Source organism: Triturus cristatus, chromosome 8 (genome assembly GCF_964204655.1).
Source record: "Triturus cristatus chromosome 8, aTriCri1.1, whole genome shotgun sequence".
Taxonomy (NCBI): domain Eukaryota; kingdom Metazoa; phylum Chordata; class Amphibia; order Caudata; family Salamandridae; genus Triturus; species Triturus cristatus.
Window position 1 is genome coordinate 835,480,471 of NC_140591.1, and position 26,345 is coordinate 835,506,815.

At 42.1% G+C, this 26,345-nt stretch overlaps 1 protein-coding gene across 20 annotated transcripts in view; it reads left to right on the forward strand.

Annotated features, from left to right (window-relative positions):
* The window catches only part of MCF2L (MCF.2 cell line derived transforming sequence like), a 927,044-nt gene that overhangs the window by 510,106 nt on the left and 390,593 nt on the right, over positions 1 to 26,345 (forward strand). For all 20 annotated transcript variants that reach the window (XM_085622295.1, XM_085622305.1, XM_085622296.1 and 17 more), the window contains one exon: positions 17,716 to 17,799. In XM_085622295.1, coding sequence (XP_085478421.1) covers positions 17,716 to 17,799 — 84 coding nt within the window. The remainder of the gene's footprint in view (positions 1 to 17,715; positions 17,800 to 26,345) is intronic.

The window sequence follows — 26,345 nt, forward strand, 5'->3', positions numbered from 1 at the left end:
GGCCCCGCCCTATGACGCGGCTCGTTGGCAGTCTGCAGGTAAGAAGAAAAATGAAATAATAAAATTGGTTTATTATTATTTTATTTTACATCTGTTTACGTCTGCTGCTGCCTAGTGGGGTGACGCTCCTCTGCCATAATGGAGGAGCCCCTGATGATTATGTAGACCTGCATAGTGACGTGCCCATGTGCTTACAGTATGACGTGAATGGCAAAAGGGGTCATGTGATTGTGGGTTTTTTGGGCACATGCTACACAGTATCGGGAGTCTGCATTGACAAATTGAAAAAATCTAAGACATGACTTATTTATTGCCTGTGCCAGTGCTTGTTTTGTTCCTCATGAAAAGCGGTTCTGTGCACAGATCGGCTGAACGGCTCGAGTAAAGTATGCTGCACGGACCCTGGAGGGTGCCTTTGGAAGCTGGCAGAGAAGAAACTGATGGGAGAAGTACAGAAAAAAAATTCTCGCAGATGGAGGAGAGGGTGTCTGCGTGGGGGGAAGTGGGAGTTTGGCAGTTTCTGGGCTTGTCCATGATATGCAGCCAAGTGTGATATACTTTGAATGCCACAATTCCAACCGATGATTTCACGTGAATCTCCCGCCTTCAGGCTTTCCCTTTAAAACGTTGCAAGAAGCCTACAAGCTTCATTGGGACTAAAGAGTCATTATTTCCAAGCAGCCATGCGAACATTTATAGACCACGTGCCAGGACACGACGCTGCGCTGTCGAGTGGGATGCAGGGGAGAAAGTTTATAGAGACTACTCGAGTTTTGACACTTAAAATAGGCTGTTGCGTTTGAAGCAAGCATGAAAAAATTGTAAACTAAAAGTGCCGTTTTGTCGAGCGCCAAGTGATACTTTTTGCATTGTAATTGCATTTATATAGCGCTGACTGATACTGCCGATGCTTCGACGCCCCTTGCGGCGGATAGCGCGCTGCTCTGGAACCTAAGGTTAGTGGTCATTTCGGTGGTTCTTTGTTATCGTTGGCTAGCAGCATACATCTTGTGCTCTCAACTTCTCAAGGAAACCATTCCGTGCATTTCCCGCAGTTCCTTTGTGGTAGATTAAATTACTAGGAGCTAAGTGTGTTGTGACCTTCAGTGCGAGTTTATGCAACTCGTTGTGAGCTGCACAGATAAGCTAGCGGAGGCATTGTTAGGTTCAAGGATACAGTATTGGAGAGCTATGAGGAGAGGTGTGGACAATTTGTAAAATACCAAATAAAAAGTAGGCAGCTAGGTATGTGACTTACGTAGGCTACACTCAGAGAGAGAGTGAGGCATGCAAAGGATGTAGGGTCCATATTGTTCCTCTATTTGCTATGCCATCTCGCACACGAAAGATATTCTCTTGAACGAGATTTCAGTCAGTGGAGTGAACATCTAATGCTAAACTGTTTGAAACTTCTCGCAATTTTCTGGGAAAGAGAGGATTTCTTATTGTTCTTGTTGTTACGAAAAATGCAGAAAGCCCAACAAATCATTAGGAATGCATTTCATTTATGTCACATGTTTTCTTCTTCAATAAAGCAAAAGTAGACCTTCAGTAGAGAGGCTGTCAGTCCGCTACATGTCTTCCTTAAGGACACAGGACCCTCATCCTGCCATCCAGTGCAAATTCATTTGTTGTGTCTTTTTTTGCATGAGAAAAAGGGTAGAGTCGGTGTGCACATAGCTACCAATATGTGTGTTCACTCTTTAAGGGTTTTATTTTTCTAAAGGGATATTCAGTTTTTTTCCCCAGCATTGCATTAAATGCTTCCTTTAAGGCAGTCCGGTGGCTGGCTTTTGTGTTTTAAGAGGGCATATTTATATGTAATTCTCGGTTCATCATGTCCCATGGCATGGCCATGTTATGTGTTATTGTGGAGTGTCCCTTCCCCCTATCAAATTCATCATTGCCAGCCCTCCTCTCCTTTTCCTTTCTCTTATCTCGCTCCCGCCCACTCCTGAACCTTTAATTCCCATCTGATCACCATCAAGCTCCTACTTCTTGCATCAGTTACAAAATGTTGTGCTGTTAAAATTATGTTCAATGCCCTTTCTTATTTACCTCTGAGACCAGTATCCCCACAGCCAGTTTCAGTCTATTGAGGTTACCTTTTCCACAGATGCTTCCACTGTAAAGCACACTAACACGTCTTGGCAGAGTGGTGCTATCGAAAATATTATAAAAATAAACTGTAAGAAATTGGGTGACTGGTTGATGGGGTTGAAACTCTATTCAAGCAGCAACCACAATCCTTGTCAGGATGAATTCACCCCAAATTTACCTGTGCTCAACCCTCTGGTAGCTTGGCACTGAGCAGTCAGGCTTAACTTCGAGACAATGTGTAAAGCATTTATGCAGCAATTCACACAATAATAAGGCTAAAAATAAAAGACAAATCGCACACCAATTTAGAAAAATGTGATAAACAATTTAAGACCAAAACAACAAAAATCCAATCCGTAAAATAGAAAATATGCAATGTAAACTTTTTAAGTATAGATTGTGCCAAAAAAGCACAAAACAACAACTTTGGTTATCTGGTTGCGCTGGACCGGGACAAAGTCATAAATTCAGACCAAACACGATGGAATGCGTGCCAGATACAGGGACCAGGCAGTGATGTGGAATTTAATAAAATATCTACTTGTCCATGGGACAGGTTACTTCATAAATCTACTCGTCCTTTTAAAAAATCCACTTGTCCCTTTGGTGCCATGTAGTGCAGCAACAAATTATGGCAACAGTTGCATTATGTAAGAGCTCTGACAATAACCTTTCAGATCATGCAAGACCTCATATTATAGTAGGGTTTGAATACTAGGAATTCCCTTATTTTGCTACCTTTCCACAGACTGGGGGTTAGAGGTAGCAGAAAGCAAAATTTCCAGTGTTGGAATGCCTTTTTAAATCTGTGAAACCTACTATTTTACAAGTTTTAGGTGTTTTCCCCAGCTCTTCTCTAATCTTTTCCTATTCTGAGAAAGGTTGCAAATGTACTCCTGACTAGGGCAGAAGTAAAAAAAATTCCATGGCTGAGAAAAAGTGGTTGGAGGGAAGTGTAATAGTAAATGCTCAACTGATTGTTGCATGAGCAAATCTATACATGCATATTTGCTCCTGATAAAATACAGTTCACAAATATTTTCTAGGAGTATACATTCCTGGCCTATTTCTGTAAATTCTTGTGAATTATGCAAGGACATATACCATGGGGGCACTTTTGTGGCTTTCTTTAAGAATAGGACCCATAATTAGGTCTACTGTTAACCAAGTCCTTTTGTTTCCATTAAAATTCTGTTTCAATTGGTTAGCTTCACTGTGAGTGACAGCATTCTGCTCTTTCACAAGGAGCATATCGGCACACAAAGTAGTTTTGTTCAGTGCCAGGAATACAGGAACTACTGTGGCAATGTGTACATTTTGAGACCAAAATGTGTACTTTGTGCTCCTATGACAATACTTTTATTTAAAAACCAGGTCAAAACAAGACACACATTGTCAAATCCAAAAGGCTAACCACTGATGTAAGACCTATTGGTTTTTCCATTGCTTGTTTATTTTTATGTATCCCATAAGCTTCTTGAAACTGCTTTCACCGACTTTTCCATTCTGAGTGGTTTTTTTTAAAAATAAAAGCATGCATCAACACATTTTACTAAATGATACTTCAAAGAAATGCTACCTAAACTTTCATAACAGTTTAGCAAAACATATTTTTCCTAGGTGCATTTTTTTTGTAAACATTTTATATTAAAAGCAAAGAACAATAAATCTGTCTTTCAAGCTTCTGCAAATATTTGCATCTAATATTGTTGAACTTTGTAAACGTGTGAACACATTTTTATACTGGGACCACTGTCAGCAGTGCTGTCTGAGTTTACAACATTTCCTTGGAGCGCTCACCCTAATACTAAAGGTTTTGCATTAATGATCCACAAATACAAGTTCAAACAGCATTAAGTTATGTACACAAATATTACCTTAACTGTGGACAGTGCCCTTCCTTGATCCATGATGTGGTACTGTAAAGTGGCAGCCAAAGGGTTTGTGCTGCAGGGGGTTGGGCTTACTTGTCCCAAGGACAAAATAAACATGAAAACATGTTGTTCTTGACCCCAAACAACATGTCCTGGGCGTTGGACTATAGGAATTCCACACACCCAGGCCCTATCTGACTGAGGGATGCCTTCGTACTGTAGTGACCGCACTCATACTATCCCGACTTGACTATTGTAATAGTCTTTATATGAATATGCAGTTACAATATCAAAACAGGCTGCAGGTCATCCAAAACGCTGCAGCCAGACTCTTGACTCGAACCCCTAGATGGGTATCAGTTAAAGACGAGTTGAAAAAACTGCACTGGCTCCCCATCCATCTTAGAGCCAGGTTCAAGGCCTCGTGTATTGTGTTCAGAGCCTTGAACGGGACAGCTCCCGAATTTCTCAAAAATAAGTTCTCCTGGTATACACCAGGTAGAACGCTCAGATCATCTGGAGCCAAGCGGGTAAACGTTCCTTACATAAAAAAGGTAAATTGGGGAGGAAGGAGCTTTACCTATGCAGCCGCTAAAGTCTGGAATGGACTTCCGTTCACACTGAGAAATGCATCAGATCTCACCTCCTTTAGGAAGACTCTCAAAACCTGGTTCTTTTCCGAGTTCTAATTCTTCACGTCAGCGCAGGCTTTTCAGTGTTTAGCGCCAGGACACCGCAAGGTAATCGTGCGCTCTATAAACTATTATAACATAACATAACATAACACACCTGTCCGGTTAAGCTAGCTGAACAAGAGTACCTTAAATCCTGGTTGCAGAGCATTGCAAGGTCTGCATCGAGAATGCGTTGTGTAGCCAAAGCGATGCAAGGTCCTGGTTGGATGTGCATGGTGCAGCGGCAGTTCCCGGAAGCAGTGTGGCTGCGATGCAAGTTCCTTCGTCATCGTCGAGGATGTAATCGAGGGGCTTGCGATGCGAAGTCATGCGTCAAAGATGCATCACACACCACATGGTTCCGAAGAATTTGCGGGCTTGCGATGTGGAGTCCTGCACAAAGGTTGCGTCGCACAGTGGTGGTTCTGAGGAGGTGACGGGGTGCGATGCGAAGTCCTCCGTTTGGTGATGTGTTGTGCAGCGGTTGCGATGTGTAGTTTTGTGAGATGATGCGTCACTTTGTGTCGGTGCTGCTAGGACCACAGCTCTGCTGGCAGAGCACCTTCAGTCCCACTTCCAAGGGTCCAGGACTGGTATGGCATCACTTGGGAGGGCAGGACTTACAGCTGGAAGAGTACAGGTGCTGGTTTCAAGGTTGTTGGAGCCTGTTCCGTCCCTGAGGCACGGATCAGGAGGCCAGCCAACTAGCCCTTGAATGCACCCTGGTGGTCCTGGGTTCAAGATGTAGGTCTGCACTTTCTCATTCAGGTGAGCAGCAGGTCAGCCCAGCAGAGCAGCAGAGTGGCAGTCCTTATTGCAGCAAAGGAGCACAGATTCCTTCTTCTGAATCTTCCACAGGTCCAGATGGTGTATTGAATGTGATGCCCAACACTATTGTTCTGTAAATAATTGGTTTTTCAAAAACAAAACCATAAGGCAATATTAGCAGAGGAGTTTTTCTGTTTAACAGATTGAAAATAAATATCAGCAGTGATATGGGTAAAAGCAAGTTGTAGTATTGACTATTCAGATACAATGTGTCATCTCATTTTTAATTATACCCCATATAAGCAAAAATATGAGGAAAAAGGAAAGGGGGCGAGGCATGAATTCAGACTATGTATGGATAGTTTTACAGAACAGAGCATTGTTATTGTATGCATAATATAGAAGGGCATATTGGTATTGAGCGTTTCCTTTGGTTCAAGGTGGTTTCAATGTGCCCCAGTAAATGCCTAGCCTTTGCCAAATGGAATTTCTTGGTGTGTTCCATATTGAGTGTGATAGTGAAACATTGTCTGCTCCTCTTGGGAATAAAAGGCATTATAGTCATTCTGAGTAGGACACCTTTTTTTATAGGTTTTCCAATTAATAAGTATAATTTTGCATTCCAGTGTCAGTTTGAGATCCAGTAGGTGTTTGTCTAGCTCGTTTCATATGTTTAGGAGGAAGGGGCCAAAAAGTGTGGATGAGAAATCCTTTGATTTATCTGCAGTACCAAATTGATGAAAGTGTGAATTCAGGACCAGAAGGTATTTAAAATAGAGGAATTAAAAAGCATATGGGCAAGTTTGCCAATAAGAGAATTACAGTTCTAGCAAGTGGGATTATCTCTAGGACCCAATTTGTGTAAGCGTTGAGGGGTCTTAAGAATAAATGAAGCAGCATGAATTTGGATTGTGCTAGTATAAGGCTGATTTTGTGTTTAAATGTTGCATACCATGTGTATTTCCAGCCAAAGTATTGTTGTAGGAGAGGACATTCCTCTTCCTGTGTTGTTTGGAAATGTTGGAGAAGTCTGGAATTGTTAGATTTGAGAGCTTTGTTTATATGGATACCAGATGTCATGTTCTGTGAAGATTAAATATGTCCTGTAGAATAAAGGGGTCGTCATATTGTAATTTTAACTGATTTAGACAAGATTTCAGTTTTAAGAAGTCATAGAATTAAATATTGTATAAATCATATGATACCTGAATATTGGCTATGGTTTGTCAATGACTAAGTTGTGTATGAAGATTATTCCTTGTGACGACCAAATGGGATATGGACCGGGAGAACTTTCTGGTTTAACTTTCTGATTGTACCATAAAGAAGAAAGTTTTCAATGAGCTAATTTGACATTTATCCTTAGAATTGTTGATTTTGTGTTAATCAATATATGTTTCGAGTGATGAAGGGGGAGTTCAGATATGGTCAAGTATACTAAACTAATGGGTAGGGAACTGAATCTTCAATTTTTAGCCAGCTTGGGTAACATTTATCTGGTTAGGATATCCATTCTGTACCTTGTTTTAAAAGTAAGACTGATTTTAATTTTTTTAATTAGGGATTTGAAAACCCAACTGGTCTTTGAGGATTTGTAGCTTTTTAAGGGATAATTTCGGGTGTTTGTTTTGATATAGAAATGTGTTAAATGTTCAGTCTAAATTGTTTGTATGAAATCATCTGATAGAGCTATGGAAATCATGCTAAAATGAGGGGGACACATCTTCCACGATGTCTAAGATCTCTTTTAGCATTTCAGTTTCATTATGTTTCAGGGTATGTAGTAAGTTATCTTTAAATTTAATTCCTATTGAATTTAACTGTTTAGGTCGTCAAGAGAGGCCAGAATTTCCAAATACTTCTTTGGGAGTTATGAAATTATGAGTTTTGACTTCTGACTTGTCTCTGTTTAAGGTATAGCTGGCGACTGACACACAGTTGTCAATTGTATCCATTAGTACTATGATGGAACTTTCTGCTTTATCTGTGACAATTAAAATGTCGTCTTCATTGTATACAGCTTTGATTGTTAGGTCCATGAATGGAATGCCAGAGATGTAATGGTTGTTTTGTATGTTTTCTAGGTTTACTAGCACTAGTAGAAATAGAACGGGGGAAAAAGGTATCCTGGCTTGTACCATGGGCAAGAGTAAATCAGTCCTAAATTGTCCCTGCTAATTTGACTCTAGGGTTAGGCACCAGGTAATGGTACAATAACATATCAATTAAACTTTCTCCCAGATCAAATGTATGTAGGGTTACTCTAGGAAAACGGCAGGAAACTTTGTCGAGTGTTTTTTTTTTTTTTTATCTTTGAGTGCTATGGTGACTGTCGGAGAGGTGAGTTGTCACGTCTTGTCAATTACATGGCAAAACAGTCTCATATGATCATTTGATGGGCGGTTTTTCAGAGAGCCTACTTGGGGATGGTGTATGAGAGAGGGTAGAATGGAGTTGAGACCTTTTGCCAAAATCTTGGAGTAAATTTCACAATCTAATTTGATATGTGAAATGGGCCTGTAGTACATTGTAAGAAGTGTATCACCATCTTCTTTAGGATTTACTGTAATGTTTGCTTCTGCTGGTGTTCTGGAAACTTGTCCTGTTCTGGCAAAGTGTTCAAATAGGTTAAGGGGGAGTTTATGCAATTAACTGGAATTTTTGTTTTAAAACCGAGCAATGAACCCATCTTTGCCTGGGCTTTCTCGGTTTTTGATTTTTTTTTTATAGTCTTTGCGATTTCTTGGATGGAAATGGGAGAGTTGAATTTATTTGTGTCTTTTTCGAAATGGTTAGGGAGTTTTAGTTTTCGTAAGTATTGTTCGCAATAGGATGCATGGGTTAGCAGATTATTAAAATAATGAGTCTGGAAGAATTCTTTAGCTGTTTCTGCTATTAAACGGGGGTCAGTACGATCTTATCTGAAGGATCTTTAATAGCAGAAATTATATTCTTACATTATTTGAATATTCGGTAGGAAGCTAACATTTTTCCTGCTTTATTGGTGTCACAAATGTTTAAAATGTTTCTGTTTATTGATCCATACCTCAGCTCTGGTGCTTTAGGTTTTATAGTATTCATATTTTTTTGTTAGAGGGTTGTAAGAATGGAATTGTCTTTAGTGCTGATATGTTGGGTTGCTATATAATTATGATATCATTTCCTAATTTCCTGAGTGTGCCATTGGCCAGTTTGTTCATCTGAAAGTCTAATTTTAATTAATTTGTCTCTTGTATCAGTTCTTAATGCTACCCGAATAAGCAAGGGTCAAAAATCTGAGTCGTCATTATCTTTTAAGTAATTGTTTATAGATGTGCTGATCTTTTTATTGTTTTCTGATTTGTGTAATATTTCATCATTTCGCCCCCACATTCCGGAGGTAAAAGTGGTTAAGGCACCCAATAAGGATAGGGTTATGCAGGCATGAACTGAGAGATGTGTGGGTTCAATTGTGGTGTGAGCCAAAGAATGTGTAAGACTGTTAGAGAAACGTATATTATTGATTCCTGAGTAAGAATTGGGGGGAGGGGAGAGTATTATGTCTTTTGTGTCTTGATGCTGCAGCCTCCAAGCATGAATTAAATTTAATCTGTTGCATAATATTTTTATTTCTTTGTGGACTGATAGAAGAACAGTATTTTCAGTATCATAACCGATCTAGGATACAGTCCATTGGGAGATTAAAATTGCCTCCCATAATAATCAATGCATCGTCTGGTATTGATCCCATTTTGTTCAATAGGATGGACTAGAACTAGGATCATTTTTGTTTGGGCCATAAACGTTCGCCACATATAAGATTGTATAGTCTTTTTGTAACTTCGTGATTGACCATCTTACTTTTCATCTGTGGATGAGGAGAGAAGGGTGCAGCTCATCTTTTTTTAAATCAACCTGATGACACCATGTTTTTTTGGTTTGTTTTTTGCAGGTGAGCATGCAATATCTGAATAAAAATCGTTCTATTAGGCGCTAGTCTCATTTATCCCTATTTATGTTTCTCGTAACATTACTATATCTCCTTTAAGGTTTCCTGCATAATCTAGAATTTCTCGTTTGTTGACCGGATGATTCATGCTCTTCAGTTCAGGGAAATGATATTAAGATTATTTTTATCCACAATAGTCATTACCATGGTGTTAAGGATGGGGTACTGTGGAGGAATTTAGAGTTCGAGAGAGAAGAGTTGGATCGTAAGGTAAACTCATGCCTCGGAGGCGATAAGGTTTGTGTGATATGCGAGTGTGTGCAGAAACAGTAACAATGAAAAATGTAAACTGAACCATAAACCACCCCTGCCCAAAACCCCTGTACCCCCCAATCATACCACAAAGTTGCACAACTAGACAAGGCAACAGAGGGGCCCACCCTGCCCCATGCTGACACATATCAAAAAAGCAACATAGCATCAAACTAAAGAAAATAGTGCTATCGAGAATATATGTTAACATTTGAATGCATATGTGATTGTCAATAACTTGAAATATTAACAACACTGTATCTAGTGAACGGTAAGTTTGCCTTGTCATATTTATGCTGGCAAAGACTTCCAGTCTCTAAGGATAACAATTTCAAAGCATCCAAATATATGAGCTTGTGTTCTCCTGTCTTGTTGCCAAGAGGGGCCCCTTTTAGTTGAGACTGATTACATGGATATGTGGAAGAGTCATAAATTCTAAAACTTGTCTATTGGAGTACTCCAAAAGGTTTGTGTTGTGAGTGTAATGTAAATGTCTGGGTAATACCCTGACGATGTATCTGCTCATCGAAAACTACAATATTAGTAAGGCAAGTGTGTCTAGGTCAGCGCATAGTGAGTCAAATAAGTTGACCTGATTAGGAATATGTTTGGGGCCAGGTGCAGAAATTGATCTATATATTTTCTAAGCTCCAATATTGGTGATAAGCAATGGTGATGTAAATCAAATCTATGTTATAGTCCGCCTATTTTAGAAAATTGTAAAATACGTAAGTGCTTTGCTTTGAAGGATGAGTTGTCCATTTCATGGTCATTTTTGGTTTCAAGTATTTTTGTCAGTCTGCAATAAACCTCAAATATTGTTGGTCAATCCTAAACTGTTATTCTGAGTTTTACAGGTCCTGCAATGGAGAAGGGGATATTCGTGCTTTTAAGTTTAGGTCTGAGAGCTAAGAAACTTTTCCCTATGTCCATCGTTGATTTTGAATAGTCTTGTGAAATTAATATTTTGGCGCCATTCCACATTATATGGTTATTTCTCCTCATCCAAAATTTGTTCCATGTGTTGGTACTACAAAGGTTTATAAATGATTGGTCTCGAGTTCCTTTTGTCCATTAGCCTTTGAGACGGAACTCGATGTACTCTCTCCATATCCAGGTCTTTAGTGAAGGCGATGTTGGCCTCTTGAGGGGCCCATCTCTCAAGGAATGTAATGCAGGAGCCTGATGGCAACCCAAGAATTCTTAGGTCACCACAACAAGTTCTGTCTTCTAATTCGGCCAATTCTTTCTGTAAAGGTAGGGTTTTGGTGAAGATAGAGAAAAGATCTTTTTTTGTTTTCTGTTCCGAGTCCTCAAGACACCTAATTCTGTTTTCTGCATCAGCAAGTTTGCCATTTAGATGTTTCATGTCTGTTCAGATTGCTGAGATTTCTACTTGGATTAAATCTGCATTACTTTTTGTAGACTTTGCAAGTTTATGGACTTTAGACAGTTTTTTAAGAATTCTGTCCATTGTGCTGGTCCATATCCATTTTTCCCTTTATTGGAGAGTCCGACTTGGGAGGTTCTGATTCATTTGAAACTAGTCTTAATCTCTTTGTTTGATATTAATCCAAAATCCATAAAAATCACAGTAACGTAATGTAAAATATGATGTTTGAGTTTAGTAGCATATCTGGTGCAGGTTCAGGCTCTGATGCTCTATTGTTATCCGGAGGATCTACATGCAGAATCTGGCTTTGAGGTTAGATACTTATATAATCGCCATCTTGGGTTTGGCTCTACCACCAGCGCTTGTGAAAACTGTTTATATACTGGAATTAGTCATGCTATTAGTGGTCATATACTTCAGTTGTATCAATATATAGTCATATATTTATATCATAAGGCAGATGTAGCAGTTCAGAAATTCTTGCTTGTAACAATTCTGGCAATCTAAGGAGTGCATATTACTGAGAAGAACATTGCAGCTGTCATCTTGGATTAGGTTCGGTAGATGAAAGTGCAGAGTATGGTGCATTTATAATAAATCAGATAGGACTTTTTATGAAATGAGTCATATCACAGTCACTGGTTGCACGATCGCCTTGGAGATCATCCACAGGGAACACTCCGTAGCATCTCAATTGAGATCGGGATTGCTTCTCCGAAGGTGTCCCGTTTTGAGACGGGTCTATTTTTGGTGCCGTCATGACAGTGAATAGTGCCAGCATGGGATGTAGTGGCAGATTTATGCAGCCATTTTCCTCTCCGTCCAAGCTAGCCCCCTTTCCCCTCCAGGCCTGAAACTTTTAAATGCAAATGGATTACAGGGGCAAAAACCAACCCAGTTCTTTAAAAGCGTTCATTGTGTTTAGGTTGGATTGGCAAGTGGCGTGTGGTGGTGTGTAATGCTCCAGAACTAGCCCTACCAGACATCCTTATAACTGGAATAAAGATTGGCAACTGGAAGATGTGCTCTAAGATCTGTAGAGAGCTGGCCAGATGAGAACACTGAGAAAATTATACATAATGAAGTTACAGCAATTGTTGAAATAGGCAAAGACATATAAAAATATTTAAATGATTCATGGAGTCTTTTTTAGCGCTCGCACCCCACTTTACTTCCACTTTAGAGAGCTTGCATACAGTTGGTTTCACCTTCACATAGTTAATAGTGTCGGACCAGTGTTTAGAGGGTGAGGAGTGGCATGCTTGATTCTTCGCAACAAATATTGTGCAATCGATGAAGGGCCGGGTTGCGGCCTGAACCCATAGCTAAGCTTTGTTGCCCATGCTTCCCATCACCACTTGCTATACTTAGACGTATTTATTTACCTGTTCTCTGTGATTTTGACGGTACTGATTTTATAAAAACTGATGCGAGTTGAAATAAATGATGTACTATATAGTTTGGGCTTGTGAACACCAAATTTCTATGCCTTCCTAGAGAGCTAAAATCGTCTCCATAGTTTAGCATCCCTCATTTTACTTGTTTTTGGGATAGTTGCGTGAGTTCGGTTGATATCTCATAGCTGCATGTTAGGAATATGACGTTCCTTCCTGTTCTTGTGCTTTCCTCACCAATCAGGGCTCTGACATGCTGCTAGTCCTTTATTTTTGGAGTTATAGGTGGAACTAAGCCGTTTCAAAGTTCTTGGTGCAAAAGTAATGCTCTCTGCCGAAGCCCAATGAATACTACATTAAAATCCACAAATGGCATTAGGCTAGTAGTTAGGCCTAAGTTACCAGTTACTTAGTTCTAGGGAGCAAAACCTAATAATATTCCGGTTCAGAATTCAAGATTTCATACAGATAAAACACGAGGTTAGCCTAAAATACTGCATCTTTATTTCTTTATAGGCATGGACACATCATAATCACGTGACTCCATAGTTCGTGAATAGTCATCCATATTTATGCTGTTGGTAGACAACTGTACACTCGGCAGCATTCGTTTGACGTGTCTCTTCATATTACTTGGGCTGGCCTTCTCTCTGTATTCTAACCTGGGATTCTCATGGTATAGCAATCCATTAGCCTTCATCAAAATGGTTTACTCAGTGGACAGTAGAAAACAGAGTTTTATGTTACAAGCAATGGTATCACATAGTGCTTTTGGTTAATTTATTTTTAATTGTTTCTACTACGTTCAGTAACTATGTAGCAACATCCATCTTGTGAATGGTGTATGCATTGGGCAGAAAGGAAGGCAGCAGCATGCAGTTCTGATGCTCTGGAGGTGTAAGGGCAGCGCAAAGTGTGGCAGCTGAGAGCCATGGTCGTGGAGATGCGAGTGACTGGGTGGTGCGAGATGTCGGTTTGAACAAATGCGGGCCCAGTTGCATTTATGAAGCAGACAGAAGGTTGGTAATGGTCTGGATGTGGGCTGAGAGCACTAACGGTTCCTCAGAAGGCCCTCCTTGATCGTGTCAGTTTGTTGTTTGGAATGGATAGTGGTATGGCTCTGATGGTGCGCGTTAGTTTGTGGTTGCCCATGCTGTCCGTTTGTTGGTTCTGATGTGGACGAACTTTGTGTGTAACAGTTTGCAAGAGATGCATGCATATCTGAATTTGATTTGGAAGCATGATAGGAGCCAGAGTGAGTGATGAGTAAACATTCTGTGACGCACTGACTGACGCAGAGGCATGTGTGCCTAGTAAATCAAGGGCAGGCATCGTAGCCAGAGGGCCTGTACACAGTAACTCAAAGGCAAGTATTATGTGGTACAGTAGAGGATGTGCAAAGTGACCATGCAACATACGTTTTGGGAAAGCATTCTGTACTGATAGGAAGTCATTATGTGCACTGCAGCTCAGGGGCAAGTATTGTGTACACAGTTGAACCGCTCGACAGACACTGACACACACGAGTCTACGCAAAGTTACGCGGGTGTACCTTCCCGACAAAGAATAAGATATTTTAACATAGTACCAGTACCAACAACTATTATGCGGTCAAAAAGAATACATTTTAGTCACCGTGAAACTCATCAAAGGACTCCATCAATCAAAGCAAAAAACTGTTGCCTTTTCATTTGATGACTAACCAATTGCATTCATAAACATTTATTTCAGTTAGCAGAAACCCTGCCGAAATGGCTTGTTTCTTCTTTTGCTGTCTGCCTCACTCGGCTCCACCGCAGAGGAGACCCCTGCCCTTCCGTATCAACCAGAGGCACCCATAGTCTGCGTTATACATACTGGAAATATCTTTTAACAATAAGTATGGGAACTGTTATGGTAAAATTGAAAACCATTCTGATTGTCTAGTGTGCTGCCTCAAACAATGCCCCAATGAGATATCTTTGGTCATAAGTCAACATTCAGACAGAGCCTTTTGCTGAAGATAAAATTAAAACAATTTCATGAGCTCATTGTCATTTTACAGAAATAGTTTTGGGAGAAGTATGAAAATGGTTATTGTTTGGACTAACTGTGAAAACTGGTTCTAAATAGCTCTGTATTGAAATCTGTAGAAGCTGCTTTGTAGTTGTCAAATCACTCATTCCCCTTTTTAAAGATCTCTGTCAGTAGCCTAAGATATTGTCGAAATTCACTAAAACTGGTTTGATGTAATCGTAATGGGTTTGATCATTATGTGTAGAAAGCAAAATCTATTACTATATTTTATTGCATTGGCACTAAGCATAGCCCCCCCCCCCAATGTTTGAAGTGTTAGGCACACAGTCTTTGGTTGACCTGTTAGCACCTGACCTGCTACCCCCGACCCTGAATTTCAGGTCTAGTAGCACTCCTGGTGTTAATATTCCACATTTTGGGAAGAAATGTTTTAATTGTCGGGCTTTAATTTGGAAATAATGAGAGCCTTTGTGAAATTGGCACTGTGGTGCATCCTTTCACACAGTGTCCCAGAAATCTATGTCAAAAACCAAAATTGTGCAACAAGAATATAATGACTATATAGTTAAGGGAGCACATTTGCGGTTAGAGATGAGCTATTGGCCTTGCAAATGTGTTTTAATTATGTTTTACACTAGCGTGGCTGCTGTTCAGCATGGTTAAATGTTAGTGGCATAGAGGATAGTGGAGTGATGTGACGTAGAGTGGCGTGAAGTTGAGTGATGTAGAGCGGCGTAGAGTGTCATAGAGTGGAGTGGAGTAGAGTGGCAGCGAGTGGAGTTGTGTAGATTGTCGAGGAGTGGGGTGGACTGTTGTAGAGTGGAGTGGTGTACAGTGTTGTGAAATTGAGTGGCACTGAGTAGAGTGTCATAGAGCGGAGTGTTGTGGAGTGGCATAGAGTGGCGTAGATTAGATTGGTGTGGAGTGGACTGTTGTAGTGTGGAGTAGTGTAGAGTGACAGAGTGGAATGGCATAGACTAGCATGGGGAGTCGTGGAGTAGAGTTTCGTGCAGTGGCCTATAGCGGACTGATGTAGTGTGCTGTAGAAAGGAATGGGGGACTGTCGTAGAGTAGAGTGTCATAGAGTGAAGTGGAGTAAAGTTTTGGAGACTTGAATGGAGTACAGTGGAGTGGAGTAGAGTGGAGTAGGTATCCTGGAATGGACTGGCATAGAGTTACAGACTGGACTGTTGTAGATTGCTGTGTCGTGGAGTATTGTGGCGTAGAGTGGGGTAGAGTAGAGTGTCATAGAGAGGAGTTACCTATAGTGTTGTAAAGTGGAGTGACGTGGCGTCGCGGAGAGTGTCATGGATTGGAGTGGCATAGAGTGGATTAGAGTATTGCATAGTGTAGTGGCATAGAGTGGATTATGCATGGTGTGGTAATGTACTGCCGTTACAGCCACATTTTCAATTGAAATAACCATTACAATTGCAGACATACAGTTTTTATGATGAAACTATACAGCACACAAATGATAATGTGTGGAAATGGCATCACCTAGTGTATTGATTTGTTTTGATCATATAAAATATGTGTTTCCTCCACGCTTCTGAGTTACAGAAAAATGTGCTTAATTTGTGTTTTCCTAATTGTGATATATTTTGAAATATTTGCACAATTCATTTACTAGCATTTATATTTTGTTGTGTGCTAGAAAATAATAAAATCCTAAATCCTTACCGTTCACATCCCCAGTACTAAGCAAGGTTGTCACATAAATGCTCTCACTTTGCAGCCAGAAAAAGAAAAGTAAACACTAAGCTCCCTGGAAGACAGAGCCTAACATTGGATCTCTGGCTTTGCGCAGCAAAAGTGACCGATAAAACCAAAATGTAAAGGCTCATTCACTTCTTAGCTCCAGCATGATTACTAGGAGGGTTCTCCACTCCCCTACTTCCAGCACCTGTGGCATGGGTGGTATCGAAGAAGTGGATTAAGTTGTGCTAATAGTAAAGAGCACTGGTCAAAATAAACAAGCTTGTAGGCAGAACATTTTTCTCCCTGGCATGCAAGATTGATATACTGGCAGAGATAAGTAGAATTAAACAAGCAGAAAGATAGGAGGCAGGACACCTTTTAAAAGAAATACATCACGTTAATAGCTATGAACTTGCATAAAGGTGACAACATAGCTATGAACCTGCATAAAGGTGACAACTAAAAAATGTGTACTCTCTGGGATTGTCTCACAAAAAAGAAGAAAAAAAGTTCCCAGAAAGCGAGCACTCGTTGAAGAATATTGGTGGTAAACAGGCTGTGCTCCACATGATGTATAAAGACATGCTGGGCAGCCAAAACAAATAAAGCCAGACAATCTAAAGCAAGCAAATGTGAGTAACAAAACGGCAAGCCAATGGTAAGCAATAGGTGGAATGCATTCCCAGGGAAGCTTTCAGCATGTCCCCAATATGTATTTGCAGCTAGACAGCTGCTCTATCTGGTAGGGTAGGATTCGACCTAAAAAGGAGGATTGGTAAAACAAAATATTTGTCGAAGATCACCAAGTTTGATTAAGCGGGGGTTCTGATTTCACTTTGTACAAATCAGCCACTAATTTGGTACCTATATGTCTCACCTTTTTACCCCAAATTTTAATTCTTGGTATTTAGCTTTGAGCATGAGAGTAGAGCGAGGTTGGCAGGCAAAGGCCACATGAGCTCTCTGCTCGTTTAGGGCACGAAGGCTCCAGGAGGACGGACCTTGAGCTAAACCCGATTCCGGCATCTGGCTCGAGCCTCGCTTGAGCTTTACGTGGTTTGCCCACCTCTCCTTACGGTAGACTCACTTTGCATGTAAGTGCTGCCACTAACTGACACCTCTAGTTATTATTGGCTTTGCATTTTCTAACACAGAAAACAAAGGGTGTCTAACAGTTGTCACATATACACCTGGACCTTACTGTAAGACACCTGCTTCCTTGGGTGATTGAAAGTGTCCATCATCAAAGCCAATTGTGAAGCTCTGCGGGCTGAGTGCCTGCTGTGGAGCTGGGTGTGTCAGTCACACATTCATTTCCTGGTAAAAGTAATGCAGAGTTGTAGTGAACTAAACTGCTCCAAAAGAGCATTTTGATGAGTTGGGTAACTGGCAACAACCCACTGAAGAATGGAAGAGACAACTGAGCTTGTAGTGTGTGTTATTCCTTTACTCATTATTACCGCATTGTCTTTTTTCAGAGCCTTATTTCGAGATTATTGTTTGAGATTGGACCGAAACCTTATTTCTGACAGCATCTCGTTGATTTCATTTTCAGATGAAATCATGCAGCAGGACGCCTCTCCCCTGCGCGCTGCGGATATTGCGGATCAGCTGAAGAAGCAGTTTGCCTATCTCTCAGGTAAGGGCTGACGGCCCATCCCTTCTAATGCTCCAAGCGGCTAATGGTCTGTTGTTCCGAAAAGGCTCTTTAGGGCTTTGTCGTGTTTTGTTCTGGCTGCCAAACTGGAAATCAAGAGTAAGAGAAATTAAAGGAAGCCTGCTTTACAAGCTATAACATTATGGAAATGACATATAGGTTGGATATGGATTCTGTGAATATTGGCAAGATATAGGGTCCGCGTAGAAGTGCACGTGTATGAATGTAAATGGGTGACAGCAGTTGATCTGACTCAATTACGAGCATCCTGAGGTTGAATGTAGTAATTATCGCACCCGATAAAACATGACTCCAAGGTGTTCTGAATTTATCAGGTGTGATAGTTATTCTTCTGAGCTTTGCTTGCATAATACATCATAGAATGCAGATTGTGGTTGATATTCTTACCAGAAGTCACATATCCCGTTACTTGCCAGGCATTTTTCCCCAGTACATTTTTGCAGGTTTACCCTACCAGAATTTTCCTGAGGAAAGTTGGGATGTTCCGGGGTTATGGCATATCTCCTAATTCCGATATGTATGGTAACTGGGGCTACCACACGTCCTGGAGTTAACCAGGGCACATGCATGCAGGGCAATAGTCTTACCTTTGAATATGTGCACTGTAGTAACTTAAAGCTGAGGTGCTTATTGGTGTAGACAGTATAAGAGTTTGCCGTAGGGGTGCCTCTGGATGTTTACAGTGCTGCAGATACCATAGAACACCATGGGATGGAAGGATGAGTACCCATTTCCCATTGGTAAGAGTGGTAAGAGTGGCGTACACAGAGGCGCCAATGAATTTTTTCAGAGTATTATCTTCAAATGGTGATTTCCGTGAGTGCTGGCAGAGCTAAGAGCTTCTCGTAGAAATGACTCTGAAAGTTTGCAGTGTACCAGCTCTCATATAGATGCCTATAATTGTTGGAAGGCACCAAGTCTTATAAATGATGTGAGTGTACAAGTTTCCCATAGAGGTTGCAGTTATGTCTGGAAGGATAGTGATTCACGTTGAGATGTCTACAGTTGTTCGCATGGTGCAAGCTAGCCATGGAGGTGCTTATGATTGTTGTAAGGTCTTCATCATCTCATCGAGGTACCCCAAAATGTTGTAGGTTATCTTATAAACATTTCTCTGAGTGCAAGCAGAGCAAAGAGCTCCCCACAGAAGTGCTTCTGAAAGGTTGTGGTGCGCATTCGGGGGGCATGGTCCATGGTGCCTGGGTGAGCCAGTGGTGTGTGGGCAGCGTCTGTTTCGTTTACTCTCGTTTGCTATGGTCGACCCTGTGTCTCGGGTACCATAACACTCTAATTGAAAAGTCAATTGTAGAGTTGACTCTGCTGCTATAGTTCGGTTGAGCTGTAAAGGTAAAAGGTGTTGTACTCTATTACGGTTTGTCCCAGCCATCACACTTTAAAAGCAAAGTACCGTCACAGCTACAACTTTTAAAAAGAAAATGTCTTTATTTATAAGTAGGCAAAGTAGAATAGTGAAAATAGGTATGTCACAAAACCTTGGAGCATCTTCTGGGCTGAAATAGCACCCAAAACTGTTTTATAGTGCTCTTTTGGTATGTTGCTATAACACATTTTACTTCCACTTCCTCATTTTACTCATTGAATGAGTGAGACTGCTTTACCTAGACAGATTCTCCATCAGCCCTGATCACGTTTCTAAAAGGTTTTCCTCATATTCACCCTCCACCCCCCGTGGTGTATACAAGGACCACCTACAATCCTGGTCTGATTCTGGGTGGGCAGACTAGATCCAGAGCTTTTCTGAAGAATCTTTGCTTTTTCATTTTTGTTTTGCCCTTAAGGGTGACAAGGTTCAAGGCGCGGCTTGCAGCATTGGGAACTGAGACTTACCGGGATAATTGCAGCTGCAGTTGCCTACGCTCGTTGCCACTAAGGGGGCAGATGCACTGCAGCCAAGTGAGCTTGTGTGTCAAACACATGTAAAAAAGGATGTGGCATAACGGCAGAGCAGGCGACTTTGGAGCAGGGAGACCAGGTTCGAGTCTAGCCATAGGAGCAACATCCTGTGAGTCTGGGGAGATCACCTCATCTCCCTGTGCCTAACCAAAATGTTTAATATGTCCTTGTGAAATCTGCCTGGTGCTCATGTACAGTGCTCCAACACCTTTGGGTCCAGTTCGCGCTAGATAAAGCTGCAAATAAAGAGCACGTTGCGAGTGCTTGGGGTCTGGAGGGATGTGCAGATGCATTCTTGAGCTCTAGCAGTTTCTCTGCCATAGGTAGCTACCAAGCAGGCTGCATGAATGGGTTTGTGAGTGCAGCAGGTTGGAAGGTGGGGAAAGGACTTCATGTAGGAACTTTCTTTGTGTGCCACAGACCAACAGTCAGACATATATAACCCTGCACAGTAGGAAGCACATGTGATGTGTATCATTGGATCACAGGATGGTGTGCTGAAGAGGGTACATATGGCTAGAGTGAATTAGGTTGAAAGAATTAAGAAAAATATGAGGACAAAAGAAAATGAAGAAGGAGTGAAAGAGTAAAGAAAATAGGTCCTCAAAAGCTTTGGCAGAAGCCATCTGCCCAGGCACGGAATAAGAAAGACCAGGCAGATTATTTTACACTGATCAAATGATTACAAAGAGGTGAGGTATAGCATGTCACCTAACTGGAGCTAGCTGATGCTCCCACATTAGGTTTTGTTTAGTTATTTATAGACGGGCAGTAACCTTGTGAGTGAAGTCCCTATTCTTACCTAGACACTTTGCATCACAGAGCGGTACCAGACTGCAAAATGGAAATTGTTAGGCCTGGATAAACTACTCAAGCCTGACATTCTGGAGCGCCCTTTTCAACCTTTCTTTTTAATTCTTTTGTTTAAAGAGACAGGGCGCTATTTGTGGCTAATACCACATGTAAAACACTCTGTTTTGTTCAGTCGATCATGTACACAGGTAACAAACACCAGTGGGGCACACATAGACATATCTGCCGAACTACCATACGCCCCAGGCCATTCAGGCAGGCCCAAATATTTGGCCAGTAGCATTTGGCATGCTAAGATGTGTATATCCCAGAATGCAAAGTTCTGTCACCAAAAGACAGAATTGCCTGAGTGGATGGTGTTACATATGTCACATGTCTCTTGGCAGCCACACTCATGGGTGGTAATTATAAAAAGTAAATACATTTTCTTTTTTTATTATCTTGAAGTCCTCTGTGTCAGTATTGTCTACTTTTACTGTAACTCACATTCTGAACAAAAAAGCATATGAAGTAGCATTTTTAGGTTGAGCTACCAGACTGGTTGCGAAATACATATTGTGGATTAACCAAGAACATACACGGACTTGCAACCTATCCATTGCTTAGCATTACATCCTGTCACTCTAACATGCCTGCCTCTTATCCTGGTCCCAGCTTTTTAATCTTATGTTTCTTTCTCCCATGAGACGTAGCTTCTTTACCATCTCTTTTGATTGACTGTCTTCTGTGCTTCCACTGCTTGCTTTTCAAGCACTCGTTTTTTTTATCTTTTTGGATAAGCACTCCACGGGAGTGCATGTGTTTTTCAGCTGTCACCCTTCTTGTACAATTCTAACTCTGTAATCTATATTGCTCCCTGTCACCTGTATGCTTCTTCTCGGCCCTTTCTTGTGTCCTCCCCTGTTGTTTTCTTGCTCATATTCCTCTCCCCTGCCTATCTCCTGGCTGCTCTCTTGCTCGTTGCTTGTCCTCCTCACCCCTGTCTCCGCCCTTCCTCCCCCCTTCCGTCCTCTGTGTTGCTTTCTCCACCTATGGCCTCCGTTGTTGGATGTTGCTTCTCCTCCTGCACCGCCCTCTGTGTTGCTGCCCCCACCTGCATACTCCATCTCTGTCACTGTTTTTTTCAACTCCCCACCCCCGGCATTGCTTTCCTTCCCTCTGTTGCCTCACCAGTGCGTCTTTGTTGCTCCTCCAACCTGCTCTTCAAAGAAATGCTTTCATACATTTTTTCTATTAATTTGCCAATTCAACACGTCATGTCATTTTGTAGGCGGGTACATGTGTGGAATGTGCACCTACAAAATCATTTAGCTGGCCACACCTCTGGCTTTTTTCCTATTTAGCTATGCTGCACAGCAACTGGGATTTTGTACAGAATGACTAAAATCATTGAAAAAGCCAATAGGTCTCAATTGCAAGACCACTTGGCTTTGCCAAAACTTGTTTTAAAAAACAAAAATTTTGGGGGGATTTTTAGAAACAATACAATACAGTTCAGCAAATGTAGGATTCATACAGCTAGAGTATAACAAAGGCAAGCGCATTATGCGATGGACCAAGATATAAGGGCCACCAATTAGCAATTCGGGGTAGTTATATGATGATTTAAACTTTCACAGAGAAATGCCTGCTATTCAATGGTATACCAATACAGAAACAAGCCAACATTTTCATAATATATCATCACAAACTGTAGAGGCTTTGGAACATCAGGGGCAGTAAAGCTCCATGGAAGGAACCAGTCATAGTCCGGCATGGTTGCCATGTGGGGGAGACACAATATGCACAGATCCATATATGCAGTGAGGAGTGAGTATAGACTCTAAAATAAATGTGCATTAGCAGCGGAGTGTTCCATTAAGTATATCTGTAGTGGGCCCCAAATGTCTCTTGGGCGGGAGGTTCTTGGGAGCAGTTCAGCATAGGTACAGAGTTGATCCTGCCAAAGTATATCTGAAAGACAGTCTTTAAATTTAGGCGCTCGCCCCCTTCCCCACCTGCAAGCTAGTCCCCCGCTTGGCAATGGCGAGGCTGAAGGAGACAAGTTTACGGTGTTTGGCTGGGATTTGTTCGGTATACCCCAGCAGGGCCACAAGGGGGATCTTAAAATGGGCAGCGATAACATGGCATCCAGAGCCGTGAAGACATAACTCCGATAGGTGTGTATATCTGAGCATTCCCGGGCCAAGTGTAAAAAATCGGCATGTTCCGTATTACATCTATCGCATCTATCCATGTCCCTCAACCCAAATTTGTGGAGCTTAGCCGGTGTATGATAGCTGCGTTGCAGAAATCTATAATGAATAATTTGAAGCCGGCTATTGGAAGTGATCTGTTCTGTCTGTTTACAACAAAACAGCCATTGTGCATCAGTGATGTCGTGCTCTAGTTCCAGCTCCCACTTAGTTTGCGCCGCACAGGAAGGGTATTCGACGTCGCTATATAGAGTGTGGTAAAGTGTGGAAACTAAGTGTGATGCAGTGGGTGCCCGTAGGAGATGAAGTGGAGGGGCCAATGTTGCAGGTTCGGGGGGATATGCAGAGGGGCCAGCTTGGATACCATGTCGAAGGCGAGCGTATAGAAAGGTTTCCATGGTGGATGGCGGTGGGTCCGGGCACAGTTGTTGGAGTGTGCGAAATTTCCCATTAATATACAGGTCCCCCCAGCAGCGTAGATTCCTTGCACTGGCCATTTTTCTGACAATGCCTTCCTGCAGTAGTGATATATCCGGATGATAAGTGAGCGGTAAGAGAGTGGAGTATAAGCAAGGCATATGCATGCTATTTCGGATACGCGACCAGGCCATGACCGTACAATCTACTGAAGAGGGGCAGCGAGCCTGAGGGGTGGTGTTAGACAGGAGGATTCCGTAAAGTGGGATAGGATCAGCCAGCCAGTGTTCATTGGCCATCTGGGGAGTGTAGCATAGTGCGCCTAGCCCAGAGGTAATACAATTTAAAATTGGGTATGTCGAAGCCCCTTTGAGAGTAAGGCCTCACTAATATATCCCATTGTATGCGGGGTTGCTTACCGGCCCAGACCAGTCGAATCAGTTCCGACCTTAATGAAGGAAAACAATGTTGACCAGGATCATAAGGAATGTTAAGGAAAAGGTACAAAATTTGGGGAGGATCGCCATTTTTATAAGGGACACACGTCCAGCCATAGTCAATGGAAGGGCAATCCATCGAGTAATGCAATTTGTAATGTGTTCCATTGCACATCCATAGTTTGTCCTCATTAACTCATCCCGATCTGCACACAAGTGGATTCCTAAATATTTGACGTCAGCATTACACCACGTGAGTGGATAGTCTGTATCAAAAGGAATAACAGAGTTCGTCAAAAGGAATATCTGTGACTTAGACCAATTGATGTGGATGCCCGAGTGGCCACCGAACTTAATAAATTCTCTCAATAAAGAATTGAGATTATGATAAGGGTCTTTAACATATAGAGTAACGTCATCCGCGTAGAGCGAAACCAGTATCGGACGTAGGAGACACCTAAGGCCTATATGGTTATAATGCTGCCTAAGTCTTGCTGCAAGGGGCTCCATAATTAGGGCAAAGAGAAGGGGAGAAAGTGGACAACCCTGGCGTGTGCCGCGAGATAGGGAAATTGAGGAGGAGGTGTGTCCATTAATCAAGACTTGAGCCGTGGGTGCGGTGTATATGAGCCGAATCCATGAGCTAAAGCCTACAGGAAGACCCATATTCTGCAAGATGGTGAAGAGGTAGTCCCATTCCACCGAGTCAAAGGCTTTAGAGGCATCAAGGAACACTGCAACTAACTTCAGTCTGGGGTCAACTGCCTGTAGAATAGAAAATAACGTTCTAAGATTATGGGATGTGGCTCTGCCCGGGATAAACCCAGACTGGTCTGAGAGCACCAGCTTATCCATCAGCAGCCGAAGACGGTTTGCCAATAGTTTTGCCAGGATTTTTGTATCCACATTTATAAGGGATAATGGCCAATATGATTCGCACCGGTCTGCGGGTTTGCCCGGTTTCAACAATGATGTAATCAGCGCTTCTCTCATAGATGTAGATAGGATCTGCGCCTCCCGTGCCTCTAGGAAAAGTTCCTTTAGCACAGGGAGTAGTTTATCAAGATATGTTTTGTAAAAGTCAATGGGAAGGCGGACAGAGCTCGGAGCTTTCCCTGACGCCATTTGCATGATAGCTTCACGTATTTCGTCGTCTTCAAAAGGTGCGTCAGGAATTCGCGCTGAGAGTCACCCAACCAGCCAAGGGTTCTATCCTGTAAGTAAGGAGCAAAATCCGGGGGGATGAGTGTTGCGAGCTATATAAGTTTTTATAATATGTGACAAAGACATTGAGTATGTTAAGACTGTCTCTGTGCCGTTCCCCGTCACCGTCTATTACATCCAGGATATAGCTAGAGAAACTAGTTTTCCTGATGGCACTCGCCAATGCCCGCCCAGGCCTCTCACCCTCTCCATATCTACGAGCGATGAAGTATTTACCTCTGAACTTCACTTCCCTAGACGCAGTCTCAGTATAGTCTGTGAGTTTCTCACGGAGGGTAGCCCGTTTGGCATCGGAGTTTGCCTTCCACATATTGGTTTCTAATTGCTTTATCTCGGTTTCGAGGCGACGCAGTCTATTCCTAATATCCCGGAGCACTCCGAAACTCTTTGATATACAGATACCCCTGACCGTGACTTTGAAAGCCTCCCAGAAAACGCCCATGTGTTAACCGATCCTTTATTCCTATCAAAAAATGAAGTAATCTCGTCCCTCTCATCCCCAAGTTCCTCGTGAAACACGGTGTCTAGTAGTGCCTCGGGTAAAAATCTCCAACAGTGAGGAGTGACAATAGAGTTGGGGGGTAGCAATTCAAGGTATACTGTCGCGTGATCAGAGTGTGAGCGAGCTAAGTGAGTGGCACTACGAATCCAGGGTGTCACTCCCTGGGAGCAAATCCAGTAGTCCAGTCTAGACCAACTGGAGTGTCCAGCCGTGTAAAAGGTGCCCTCCCTGTTTGTGGGATGGACATATCTTCACGTATCAACGAGACCATGTTCATCAAACAGGCCAGATAAAGTCTCCCGAGTGTTGGTGTAGTGATGCGGAAGGGGATTAGAGCGGTCCATGGATGGGTAAAGAGCAGTATTGAAATCTCCACCCCATATGACATGTGTGGAGCCTATTTTTTGTATTTGTCCCCAAAGGGTGGTGAAGTAGGCGGGGTCGTTTGTGTTAGGACCATAACTGCAAACTAGTGTGATGGAATGTGTAGCCAGTGTACCCCAGAGTATGCAGCTACGGCCAGATGAATCACCGTATGTACTTCCCATTATGAGCGGCGTGTTCTTCTAACTAGTATAAGCGTGCCACGTGAGTAGGTGGAATAAGATGAATATACATATGTAGAAGCCAATTTCGTGCCAAAGAAAGGAGGGCGCCTAGAGTCCATGTGCATTTCCTGAAGCATGACTATTTGGATGTTCCATGTGAGCAATTTGAGACAAGGGAGGTCAGTCTGTGTCATCCCTGCAGGTGTAATGGTGTTGCTTGTTGATGCTGCCAATGTCGGGGAACAGTGTGTCCATTCACATAATGATGGCTTTGTCTAGCTGCAATTATCCAATATGTACGAGTACAGTTAAAACACTCCCCATCACAACCCCTCCCCCCAAGAACTAAACCCAGGACATCCCGTTCCTCCCCCACCCCAAACGTGCCGGCAGATCATAGCCCACCCAAAAAGATCAACATAAACATTCGATATGCTGGAACCAACTGAGGCCAGCT